Below are 13,370 nucleotides of genomic sequence, written 5' to 3'. Positions count from 1 at the left end.
CAGATCACCTTTTCTCTTTGTTCATCTGATATTATAACTCAGATACAGCAGCCAAACAAAATCTAAAGTTAAACATGTAAAGGTCAAGAGCCCAACTAAAGCAAACACTGATCACAGAAATGGTGACTTACAATTTGTGATTTTCTCCTTCAGTGATTCTGCTTGTTAACATCAGGTGTCTTCAATAATGGTCAATCATCACTCAATTAATCACTAAATTATCTCATTAACTTTAACACTCTAGAGTGTGGAGTCAAATAAACTCCCAGGAGTGTTTACCTTAACACTGGAGTTTTTGCTGTGGTTTGTTTATGAACGTCTTTCCAAAACATTACCAGTTTTACTTTCGTAATGACAGAAATTATTCAATAACTGAAATATCTCACACTGATCTCAAAGATTCGCTGAAGATCAGTTCAGTCAGAACATGAACACTGCGAACGAATCATTCTTTTGAACAGATTAATGATTCATCTGAACCATTTCACAGAGCATGTGCACGTGAGTCAATCCGTGAGGATGATGTCATGATGTGTGACGCTTGACACGTATATAATTAATGATAAACACAGGAAAAAACACAGTATTAAACTAAACATTTAGTTCAAAACAGAACATATGAAGTGACTCAAACGAATCAGTGAATTGGTTTCTTTGAAGTAACTAGTAACACTTTACAATAAAGTTCCAGTTATTAATATTATTTAACTAATTAGCATGAACTTAAAATGAACTTGTGTGTATTTATGTGTGTGTGTGTGTCTTCATGTGTGTGTGTGTGTGGGTTTGTGTGTTCATGTGTGCTTTCATAAATTAGAAATTTGTGAAGTGAACCAATTCACTGATTCATATTCTTTGAGTTCTTTGAAGTAACTGGTAACACTTTACAATAAATTTCCAGCATGAACTAAAGCATTTGTTAATCTCAGGAGAAATGTTAGTTTCAACATGTACTAATACATTATTGAAATCCAAACATGAAACATGAATCTGAATAAACAATGAACAACACTGTATTTGTGTTAACTACCATTAACAAATATGAATAATAACTGCAACAAATGCATTGTTCATTGTTAGGTAGCTCAATAAACCGAATCTGCTGGTGTTGTGTTACCCGCTCCAGTGGGACGTTGAGTTTGGTAAGCAGTTGAATCACTGCAGATCTCAGTTCCTTCACGAAGTCCTCAACACCTGAGCTGTCAATCACAGCGTCATCACTCCCACAGGCCCCGCCCACTGCATGCCTCTGTAGCCACGCCCACTCCTCCCTGCACACACACACACACACACACAGGTTACTTCCGCTTATACCATCACTGAGTGTGTGTGGGTGAATCAGTGCTCCAGTGTTACCGTGTGACGTGCGGCCAGTTCCTGACGCGGCAGCAGAAGGGCATGCTGGGTAATCTGTGTGAGACCAGAACGCGCAACTGCTTGACGGAGCTGCAGAGCTTCAGGACACACACATACAGACCAGACTGAGCTCTGTGCTGACTCCTGCGGTGATACGCCAGCGTCTCCTGCACACACACACTCTTATTTATCAACCACCTTCCTATACAGACACTTCCACCAGCCAATCAGATCATCATGATTACATCAAGTCCCGCCCACATTTATTCTCTCTTTAAATATCCCCTTTACAGAAGTCAAATGGGTTGTGAACACAGTTACTGATGATAAAACTAATGAAAATGAATAAAACTCAACATGAACAAAGACTAAAATGACACTAAAGCATTTTTGTTCAATGAAAAACAGTGAAATTACACTAAAATACACTTTCATGACTCCAAAACTATCTAAAATATAAACACAAATGGTGACAAATTGCCTTTAGATTTAGTGTTTTATACATGCCATGGTATATTAAAAATCTTTACAATCCACCTGTGTTAAACTACAAAAAAAAACCTAGAATATAAATAACAGCATATTATAATCCCACTAGATGTTAAACATTTATAAATTATATCAGTAAATGCATTAACTTTGGCAGCCCTAAAATACAAAAAAAATAAAATAAAAATTAAACTAGAAAGCTCCATTTTAAAGAGACAGTTCAGCCAAAAATGGTCATTCTAATCATAATTTTTTCATGTAAAAAATAAATTTTGAGAAAAATATCTCAGCGGGTTTTTCTGTCCATATAATGAAAGTCAATGGGGTCCAAAGTCGTTTGGTTTCCAATGTTCTTCAAAATGTCTTCTTTTGTGTTTCAAAGAAAGAAAGTCATGATGAATGACTCAGGTGAACTGTCTCTTTAACGTTAATCCATCCCTCGCTATGACAGACGTCTGACAGCAGAGGGAGACATTTCACCCACACAGCAAAATCCCCAGAGTAAAATTAACTCTGTTCAGAGAACATTTGGTCCCTCTCTACAGAGAGTTAAACTAACTCTGAATCAGAGTTAAAGTTAATGAGATACTTAAGTGATTAATTAAGTGATGATTGGGCATCAATGATGAACATCTGCTGTTAACAAGTTCTCAGCAGAGGAGGATTCAACAACTCCACAAACAGCATTACCAGCTTCACTTATTACTAACCAGGGGTGCGTTTCCCGAAAGCATCGTTGGCCAACTATGGTCGCAAGTTCATCGCAATGTCCATTGAACTCTATTGGTAACGACGGAACTTGTGACCATAGTTGGCCAACGATGCTTTCGGGAAACGCACCCTAGACTGACTTTATTTCTGTCAGACATCTACAGAAGGTCTTATTGAGAATTAACAGAGGTTTAGATGTTGATGATTTATTGAAAATGTATGATTACCATTATAGTGATGAGTGTTTCCTTCAGTTGGGCAGTTTGACTCTTCTTGCGAGTTTGTGGTTTTTGTAACAGCTTTTACCAAAACATGTAATTTGTTACAAAGAAAACCAAAAACAAAGATGATCAGGTGATATAGTGTTTAACAGCAGAGAGTAAAAAAAATGAGCTTATATCGTCACTGTCCAAAAGTGGTCATTTGATGTTAATAGATTATATTCACTAACAATACTCTCTTGCTACAGATTGGACATTTTGAATTTTTAAAATACATAATAGGGGATTTTTTTTTTTAAACAAAGACATCAATAATCAGCTTATGAATCTCAACAATGGTGACATGCTTCATGCTGCAATGCATGCTGGGAGCCACAATAGTATAAAACTCATGGCTCCCAGGATGCATTGCGGCATGAAACATGTTACCATTGTTGAGATTCATAAGCTGATTCTTGATGTCTGTGTCTTAGAAAAAAAAAATCCCCTATCATGTATTTAAAAAAATTCAAAATGTCCAATTTGTGGCAAGAGAGTATTGTTAGTGAACATAATCTATTAACATCAAATGACCACTTTTGGACAGTGATGATATAAGCGCATCATTCTACTTTTTGTTGTTGAAAACTAGATCACCTGAACATCTTTGCATCTGGCATTCTTTGCAACAAATTACATGTTTTGGTAAAAGCTGTTACAAAAACCAGAAACACTCAAAAATATAAGCTAGAGTCAAACTGCCCAACTAAAGGAAACATTCATCACGATAATGGTGATCATACATTTTCAATAAATCGTCAACATCTAAACCTCAATTCTCAATACGAACTTCTGTAAACGTATGACAGAAATAAAGTTAGTCTGGTTAGTAATAAGTGAAGCTGGTAATGCTGTTTATGGAGTTGTTGAATCCTCCTCTGCTGAGAACTTGTTAACAGCAGGTGTTCATCATTAATGCTCAATCATCACTTAATTAATCACTTAAGTATCTCATTAACTTTTACTCTGTTTCAGAGTTATTTTAACTCTCTGTAGAGAGGGACCAAATGTTCTCTGAACAGAGTTAATTTTACTCTGGGGATTTTGCTGTGCAAACACTGGACAGATGAGCTGTGTGGTTTTATGTGTGTGTGTGTGTGTGTGTTCTGACCTTGAGTCTCTCGGTCAGCAGCTCGACAGCGGTGGGTTCAGGGAGCATTGGCGTCTGGATCTGGTGTTTCCCCAGTGTGCTGACAGGAACCCAGTGCAGCGGGGGGTCAGACGGGGTCAGCGGGGTCGTGACCTCTTTCAGGGTCACCAGCAGCACGTTACCTTGCCTGTCCTTCAGCGGCTCGAAGTACACCTGCCCCAGATCCACACACCCCACTGACGCCTGACACGAGACAAATGAGCTGCATTATATCATTTACAATTATAATTTATAGACTTATTTAAAAAAACAGTAAAAAAGCTAAATAAATAACTAAAACAGAAATAAAAATAATGAAACTTTATAGACTTGTTTAAAAAACAGTCGAAAAGCAAAACAGAACAACTAAAACTGAAATAAAAATGACTGAATCTATAGATTTGTTTAAAAACAGTAAAAAAAAACAACTAAAACTGAAATAAAAATGAATAAAAATGTATAGACTTTAAAAAAAACAGTAAAAAAGCAAAACAAAACAATAAAAACTGAAATAAAAATTATTGAAACTATAGACTTGTTTAAAAATGGTGAAAAAGCAAAACAAAACAAACTGAAATAAAAAATAATAAAACCTTATAGACTTATTTAAAAAACAGTAAAAAAGCGAAAACAAAATAACTAAAACAGAAATAAAAATAATGAAACTTTATAGACTTGTTTAAAAAAACAGTAAAAAGCAAAACAAAACAACTTAAAAAAACATTTATGAAACTTTATAGACTTGATTAAAAATCTGTAAAAGCAAAACTAAACAACTAAAAATGAAATAAAAATATTTTAACTTTATAGACTCATTAAACAAAAAACAGTAAAAGCAAAAATAAACAACTAAAAATGAAATAAAATAACTAAAACGTTTTAGACTTGTTTAAAAAAAACAGTAAAAGCAAAACTGCATGAGTGCATTAATGATGGAGGAGTGTGTTGAGCGGCACCTGCAGCTGAGCGACGGCCCTCAGGAAACTCAGTCTGTTCTGCAGCAGCGATGAAGACGAGGAGAGCGATGAAGACGACAGCACCTGCTGCAGGAACGACACCTGCGACCACGCGCACGACAGCTGATACACACACACACACACACACACACAGAGAGAGAGTCAGACGCAGGAGACACACAGGAGAAACACACACACGAGTGATGCTGACCTTAGTGAACCACAGGAGAAACACACACACACACACACTCACACAAGTGATGCTGACCTTAGTGAACCACAGGAGAAACACACACACACACACACACACACACACACACACACACAAGTGATGCTGACCTTAGTGAACCACAGGAAGTCCTGTGTGACGGAGGCGGAGCAACACTGAACCTCCACTAGAGGGAGCCGATCGTCACACGACACCAGGACACACTCCTTCTGATAGAAGACACACGCCAGGTACACGCCTCTACACACACACACAGAGACATGACAGTAACACACTGACAGAACTTTAGGAGTCAAAAAGCTTGAGAAGCAACTCTAAAGTGTTCGTTTACATGACAATACACTAAAAATGGAAATTTTTCCTTTGCATTTTTCATGTACAGACGACAACGCTGTCAAAATGATCCTTGTTCACACGCATCCATGAAGACTACTAAAAATGCAGTATTCTGCCGTCAGTGTGTCACTAAAGAAACACTATGTGCCTATAGATACACATGCGTTTACACAGAGACAGTAACAGTATTGTGTTCAAAAACTTGCACTCTGAAACCGGTTTACAAATGTTTGTGTTTCAGGCCCCCAAAACACTGCTGTCGTGTAAACGGCCCCTAAAATCATTATGAATGTCAGAGTTTTGTTTTCAAAATTCTAATAGCTTCTCAAAAATCTATGGACAATTCTTATGTGAAGAAAATCTATAAAAATATATATTTTTTGTCACATTTTTTAATTACATTTATTTCAACTTGACGTACTAAAAATAACTACAACAAAAACTGAAGAAAAAAAACCCTAACATTTTCAATTAAATTATTATTTTATTCAGTTTAAAATAAAAATGTATTAAGACAGACATAAACAAAAAACTAATAAAATAATAAGTTTTAGTAATTTGTTGCGTTATCTATTTTCTATTCAAATGCAAACAGAAAACATAAATATACAAACTAATTCAAAATACAATTCAAATGTATTAAAAAATGACATTTTAATACTAAAAAACGTTTTTAAACTCATCATTACTTATAAAATTTGTATTCATTATAAAAATGCCCATGTTTTACAGATTTGATGAATTTCCATGACTTTTTCAGGTCTAGAAATCCCACTTTTAAAACGAGGATTTCTCATTTAACATGGTTTTCCGGAACTGTGAGAATCCTCATTCTTCAAAGACACAAAAACTAACTAATAATAAAATATGAAATATATTAATTTATAGTGAATGTTTAATCTTATTTTAAATGTTTTGAGGTCGTTTTGACGCCCCCTGGTGGAGAACGGCTGATATAAAGTCACTTTACAGTGAGGAAACGCTCAAAAATCCGCATTTGACGGGATGCAGGCCTGTATTTCAGTTTGTGCACATCATATATAGTGTGTTTTATATGGTTTCTGTGTTGTGTAGATGTGTTTCTCACCTCTGTAACAGGCGGACGAACCGGCTGGAGTGAAAGAGCTGCTTCAGGCCGCGAGACACAGACACTTTCCTCACAGAGCTGCTGTTCTCTGAGACACACACACACACACACAGGTGTTGATCAGTGTGTATCCAGTGAGGTGTGTGTTTCTTCATGTAGTGTGTGTGTACCTGTGAGGAGCTCAGGATCTGTGATCTGCTGTGAGATCCTCCGGACGGCTGAGGCCTGATCCCTGCGTCTCACCGTCACACCGATACACTCGGTCCAGCCTGCAGGGGGCGACACCCGACTGTCACACACTCACTAAACCACATTCATTCACCAAAAATACTGTAAAATACTGGGAAATATTATTATAATGTAAAACAGCTGTTCTTTATGTGAATATACAGTAAAGTGTAATTTATTCCTGTGATCAAAGCAGAATTGTCAGCATCATTACTCCAGTCTTCAGTGTCACATGATCCTTCAGAAATCAGTATAATATGATGATTTGATGCTCAAGAAACATTTATGATTATCATCAATGTTAAAAACAGTCGTGCTGCTTCAGAGTTTTGTGGAGACTATGATACATTTTATTTTTCAGGATACTTCGGTGAACACAAAGTTTTGAAAGAACAGCATTTATTTGAAATAGAAAACATTTGTCACATTATAAATGTTGTTGCTGTCACTTTTGATCAATTAAATGCATCCTTACTGAATAAAAGTATTGATTTCTTTCTAAATAAAATTATAGTGCGCCCAAGCTTTTGAGAAGTAGTACATTTCACTTTATCACTTTAGAAATTGTGTATTGTGTTTTTTCAAATGTTAACAATGATAATTATAATAATTATTTAATAATATTAAAATAATTATTATTACCATTATTATGCTTTTTAAAAATGTTATTCATAACTATGCACACTTGACCGTCTATTGAAATTTATCAATCAAAGGACACAAACCTGTAAAAAAATAGTATAAATTAAATGAATAAAACTTAGCAATTTATTAATACAGTAAAATGTTAACAATTCTAAATCTTTTAATATTTTTTAAAAATTTTAACACATCTATTTTATCCCCCCCCCAAATTCAGTACGTTTTAATGGTGTAATACATTTTCATCAAATAAAATAAATTGAAATAAAATAAAATAGCACGTCGAATCAATCGAATTCATAAAATTTAAACATTTATTACTTTAATATTAATTATAATTTATTATTTAATTACATTTACAGTGCTCTGCTTATATCACTTAGATACTATTAGTTTTATTCATAGTTATTATATAATTTTTCATTTTCACTTTAGTAATCAAAAATTGTTACAATTTTTGTCAATTTTTATTTTTAATTTTTATTATAATTCATATTTTAGTGTTTTCTTTTTTTGTTGAAAACTATAAGAAATTGTTGCGCTATGTTTTTTTTAAATATATGTCTATATTGTTTGTATTAGTTTGTATTAGTAATATAGTATATATATAATATAGTTATTTTAGAACATCAAGTTAAACTAAATGAAAATGAGAAACGGTTCCTTGGCAACCCAGTTTTTATTTTTTTATTGTTTTTCAGTTAATGTTTATTTAACTAAGCAACTGGTTCTGTGTGACGAGTCTGCAGTTGTCAGTACTCACTGGAGGGGGCGACACTCGTCGGGCTGCTGCTCACACACACACCCCAGCCTCTGATGTTATACGCACTGACCCGCACGTAATACTGCACACCCTACACACACACACACACACCAGTCAGAGTCTGTGTGTATCACATAGCCATGTGTATGAGTGTGTGTGTCTTACAGTCTGCAGTCCGGTGATGCTGAACTCTGTGTTTCTGTTGTCAGTGATGAATCCAGTTCCACACAGAGGATAGAAACCAGCTGAAGTGCTCCATTCAACTACACACACACACACACACACACACACACACACACACACACACACACACACACACACACACACACACACACACAGATGGATGGGTCAGTGATGACATCATCAGGGACAGTGTGATGATAATGATGTAGCATCTCACCTCTGTATCTGGTGATGAGGCCGTGTGTGTGACCGCAGGGCTCTCTGACACGCACACACACACAGCTGTCGCCCGTCACCAGCAGAGCGGCGCTAGCGGGAGGACCAGGAGGAGCTGAGGGACACACACGAGTCACATGACATCTGAGTGTGTGTGTGTGTGTGTGTGTGTGTGTGTGTGTTCATACCTGTCGAGTGGAATCTCTCCCTCATGCGATGGTAAAGTTCACAGCGTTGCGTCCAGATATCGACGCTCTTCTGCGCGTCTGCGTGTGACTGAAGCTCCGCCTTCTCTCTGAGCTGAAGCTCCGCCCTCCACTCCTCCAGCTTCTGCTCGGCCAATGACACCAGCTCATCCAGCTTCAGCGACCAATCAGAGGACGAGCTCACTGCGGCGGGACGAAGAGAGGCGTTTATACTTCATCAGCACACTGAAGTGTCAAATCTGCTTCATTTTTAACTAAATTATGTTGAATTTTTTTATTTTTACAAATTGTGTTGTCCTTTTAATTTGTCTGGATTTACTTTTAATGGTTTAAATTTTATATTTTAAAAACATTATATATAATATAAATATTATATAAATATTTTATAACAATTTTAACAGTAATAGGGTTCTTTGATCTACTAAACGTAATCATTTATTATTATTAAATAATCTTTTTTTTTTTTTTTACAATAATAGGATCGTATGAAAATTCCCCCAAATTCAGATTTTTGGGGATTCTGTATATGTGGTTATTATTTAATACACATTTATCAGTAAAAATGGTGTTAATCAAATGAATTCATAAAACCTAATTATTCATTGTACATTTTTATCTTATTAAGCCAAATCGTTATACAGTAAATTTTGACTTTTAAATCATCCACCAAATTATCATCTCTTGCAGTTTAACAACAATGCCACAAATTATTAAAACACCTGGCTGTTAGTAAAACACATTAAATTGTGAATAAATAAAATAAATATATTTTAATAAAAAACAATATACCTATATAATTTACATTATTATAATAATTTCATTTAAAATGAATCTATATAATATTGTCTCAATATGTTAATATGTTTTATTCAAATAATGAATAATACAAATGTAAAAAAATAAAATAAAATAAAACTAGCATGAAATAAATGTTCGCTCCCGCACTTTCACGCTCAGCCCTCTCCGCATTGGATTGTGGGAAATAGTGCTTCAGCAAGTGTACACTCAAATTCAGAGAGGATTGTGGGTAAAAGAAGTGAACGAATGTAGGGAATGAAGTTGTTCACTCAGAATTCGGACACCACTACAAAATGGCCGACACCTGATATAGTGCACTATACAGTGGATAGGGAGCGGTTTCAGACACAGCTAATGAGTCACTCACAGTTGGGGTTGTGTTTTGCTCCGGCCTTCACCAGCACCTTCAGCAGTGAGGCATTGTGGGTAAGAGCGGCCACGTCCAGGGGCACCAGGCCGAACTCAGTGACGGCGTTCACTCGCTCGTCCGTCTCTCTGGACAACAGGTGCTGCACGGCCAGGGTGTCTTCACTCTCCAGAGCATCCCACAGACACGCGTACTACACACACACACACACACACACACACACACACACACACACACACACACATACACGTAAACATCATGACATCTATATTATACTCTAAATGTGTGTGTGTGTGTGTGTGTGTGTGCAGTTGTTACATCAGCTGGTCCTTTGCTCAGCCGCTTCCTCCAATCAGAATGCTCCGCCTCACCGTGGGAAGCTCCGCCCCTCAGCTTGACGGACAGACTCCTGTAGATGCGTTTGGGTGAGACGGGGCCGAAGGAACGCCTCCTCTGGGGCGGAGCCATCATCACAGCACTGACATCACTGCACACCGGAGGACATCATTACGTCATACACATTAATAGAGCGTATGAAGTCATGATTATGAGATTATGAGTCCAAATGATGTCTTGTCTAAAGTTAGTATGTCATCATTTCAACTTTTTAAGAGAGAACTTTGAGTCGGCATGTCACACTTTTAACTTTTTATGTCATATTTACGGCTTTTTATGTCAAAATTATGACTTTACTTTATAAGTTCGACTTCGTATAGCTTCAGACATAGCATAGGATGAGATTCTGAAATCAGTTCGAGTCCAGTATTACATCGAAACTCCATCATCATCATCATCATCAGTCTCTAGTTTTTCCACATAATAACAGAGGAACTGCTTCACTTTTTCACACGTTTGTTTAAGTTCAGTATTTATCTGATTATTTCTGCAAAGCTCATGCTGATTGTCATCTTCCTCTTTTAGCCTACTCACACTCTTCCTGCTTATACTGTCAGACATACTGTATTAACTTACCTTACATTCCGACCAAACTATTGTGTTGGTAAAAATAAAGATAATATCACCATCACCATCAGTGGCTACGAGATGAGATAAAAGTGTTGTGTGGCATATTTTGTCATGTTGAATCTAAATCGCGTTATAAAGCGAAAATCCGTTATGTAAACACATCTTCGGATGTTTAATATGCCTTATATTTGAAGAGTATCCTCTCTTTAAAATGTCGTTCAGAGCTGCGGTCTTCTATGAGACATTCAAAGTTTTTTTTCACCAAGTCCGAGCTGGGTTGTCCGTTATACAAAACAAGATCAGGTATATGATAAGAACATTGAAAAACATGAATATACATTTACATGTATTCATTCGGCAGATGATTTGATCTATACACAGCTGTTTCCACATTCATAAATGAAATATAAATGTTAAATGTGTTTACCGTTAGAAACAAACGAGCGCAGATAAACTCTGTCAATCTCCTCCAAAGTTTCACAGACAGTATTAAAATGAAACTCCGATTTATAACGTCATGAAGAACTTCATTAAAAGTCTAAATTTCCGTCTTTTAAGACGAACTCTATTAATAACACGGCAGTTGTGCACTAGCCCGCAAACACCCTCAGTGTGAGCCAGTGCGCGCGCGCAGTCACGGATGTGTGTATATTTATATATCGAAATGAGGACATAGGCTACTACAAACTGTGACATGTAAATAATTAATATAACCCAAAAACTACCCATAAATGAAAACTTTTATTCGTAGTATTTAATCATTTCTACGCAGTCACGTGACCGATCCTCATCAGTTAGTTTTTCAAAATTTAAAAAACGTTGAAACAATTTAATGCTAAATGGTCGTAAAAAAAGGTTAGCAAAAACATTGAAAAAAGTTAAAACAACGTTAATGATAGAGAGATGTAAAAGGTAAAAAAAAAAAAAACGTACACTTAAATAACATTATGCTAAATGAATGCAAAAGCGTCTCAAAATATCATAACAACATTTAAAAAGTGAAAAAAATTAATGCTACATAATTATAGTTTTATGTGTTGTGATATTTTGTTAAATTGCTTTTCAATGTTATGTGAAAGATTGTTTCAAGACATTTAAAAAATGTTGCGGTATCAACGTTGATCTGCAAGATGTGTTTTTTAGAGCGTTTGCTCTTCTGCAATACGCCTATGTCATATAGACGTTTAGACAATGTCTTTAAGATGTTAATGATTTTAAAAAATGCTTTTTCTAAGACATTTATCAGATGTTTTTACACAGCAAATGCTTAACAGATCTTTATCAGATGTCTTACAGACCTGTGCTATCTTGTAAATAAACACTGACTGAAATGTCAACTGGGTTACAGAATTAAAACTACAGCGTCTTTTGTCTACAAATAATATCCTCATGCTCCTGATGCTGATTATAGCACACGTCTATTTGATGTGATGTTTACATCTGGAAGACGTATTTTTAAGAGTGTTTGCTCATCTGCAATACGTCTATAGGATGTTTCCTGTCAGACGTCAAATAGACGTTTAGAAGATGTCTTTAAGATGTAGGCTAATGATTTAGAATGATTTAGAATGCATGTTAAACTGAAATCTTCTAAACCTCTATTTGACATCTGACAGGAAACATCGTATTCCAGATGAGCAAACACTCTTAAAAATACGTCTTCCAGATGTAAACATCACATCAAATAGACGTGTGCTACTTGACTGATGTCTAGTGAATATTTGTATAGCTCCTTCACTATACACTCCACTGTTTCTGTGTATTTATTGCTGTTTCCATGAAGGTGGCGTAGGATCTCACAGCCGCCTACAAGTGGAAAACAATACAGTCATGATTTATACTGGTTAAAGATCAAGACTAGTGGGGGTTGATCGCCATTGTTAAGATTCGCCAGCATCATTTGCATAATGAACATGAATATGTTTTGTATAACAGACTCTGTTGTCACATGAGCCAGTGATTGTTTGTCTTGAGTGTTTGTCATGATGATAACTGTGTGAATTGTTCACTGCGGTTTCTGCAGACACTTCTTCTCGTCTCGTACCAAACGGGTCAGAAATGACAATAAACCCACACACTCAAAGCCACAGAGATTTCAATACACTAACACACACGCTTCTCTTCTTCAGCTGCTCTGTCAGTGAGCTCTACTGGAACCGTTTCTCACTTCACTGCTTCTGACTGGAGCCAAATGTTCATTTATGGACAATTAAACGACCTTTGACTTGCGTCAGCAACAGGAAATGGAACAACAGTCCCACGTGCCGGACACTTCGATATATCTAAAGCCACATGCAGCTGTCGCGTTGAGAAATCGCTATCTGAAACGCCAACAGGAAGTGGTTTCACTGATGAGCAGCAGAGCTGGCGGTGACGTGCGCGTTTAAACTGTGGTTGCCATGGAGATAAAACGCTGACAGACACAAGTATAACTTAACCACACTAAGT

At 36.3% G+C, this 13,370-nt stretch overlaps 1 protein-coding gene across 1 annotated transcript in view; it reads right to left on the bottom strand.

The window, feature by feature from the left end:
• Positions 1-11,544, bottom strand: part of LOC308695302 (ankyrin repeat and fibronectin type-III domain-containing protein 1) — a 16,306-nt gene extending 4,762 nt beyond the window's left edge. Inside the window, exons 1-14 of the mRNA XM_081373412.1 lie at positions 11,350-11,544; positions 10,275-10,443; positions 9,957-10,149; positions 8,774-8,974; positions 8,587-8,700; positions 8,352-8,449; positions 8,183-8,277; positions 6,724-6,842; positions 6,554-6,641; positions 5,241-5,370; positions 4,902-5,024; positions 3,928-4,149; positions 1,357-1,523; positions 1,118-1,271 (exon numbers count right to left, since the gene is read on the bottom strand). Coding sequence (XP_081229538.1) covers positions 1,118-1,271; positions 1,357-1,523; positions 3,928-4,149; positions 4,902-5,024; positions 5,241-5,370; positions 6,554-6,641; positions 6,724-6,842; positions 8,183-8,277; positions 8,352-8,449; positions 8,587-8,700; positions 8,774-8,974; positions 9,957-10,149; positions 10,275-10,427 — 1,857 coding nt within the window. The 5' untranslated portion in view covers positions 10,428-10,443; positions 11,350-11,544. The remainder of the gene's footprint in view (positions 1-1,117; positions 1,272-1,356; positions 1,524-3,927; positions 4,150-4,901; positions 5,025-5,240; positions 5,371-6,553; positions 6,642-6,723; positions 6,843-8,182; positions 8,278-8,351; positions 8,450-8,586; positions 8,701-8,773; positions 8,975-9,956; positions 10,150-10,274; positions 10,444-11,349) is intronic.
• Between the last annotated feature and the right edge of the window lie 1,826 nt (positions 11,545-13,370).

This window comes from Scardinius erythrophthalmus (assembly GCF_964197995.2).
Source record: "Scardinius erythrophthalmus genome assembly, chromosome: 1".
Taxonomy (NCBI): Eukaryota; Metazoa; Chordata; class Actinopteri; order Cypriniformes; family Leuciscidae; genus Scardinius; species Scardinius erythrophthalmus.
Note: the sequence above shows the minus strand (reverse complement) of the source record. Positions and strands in the feature narration are given on the sequence as shown.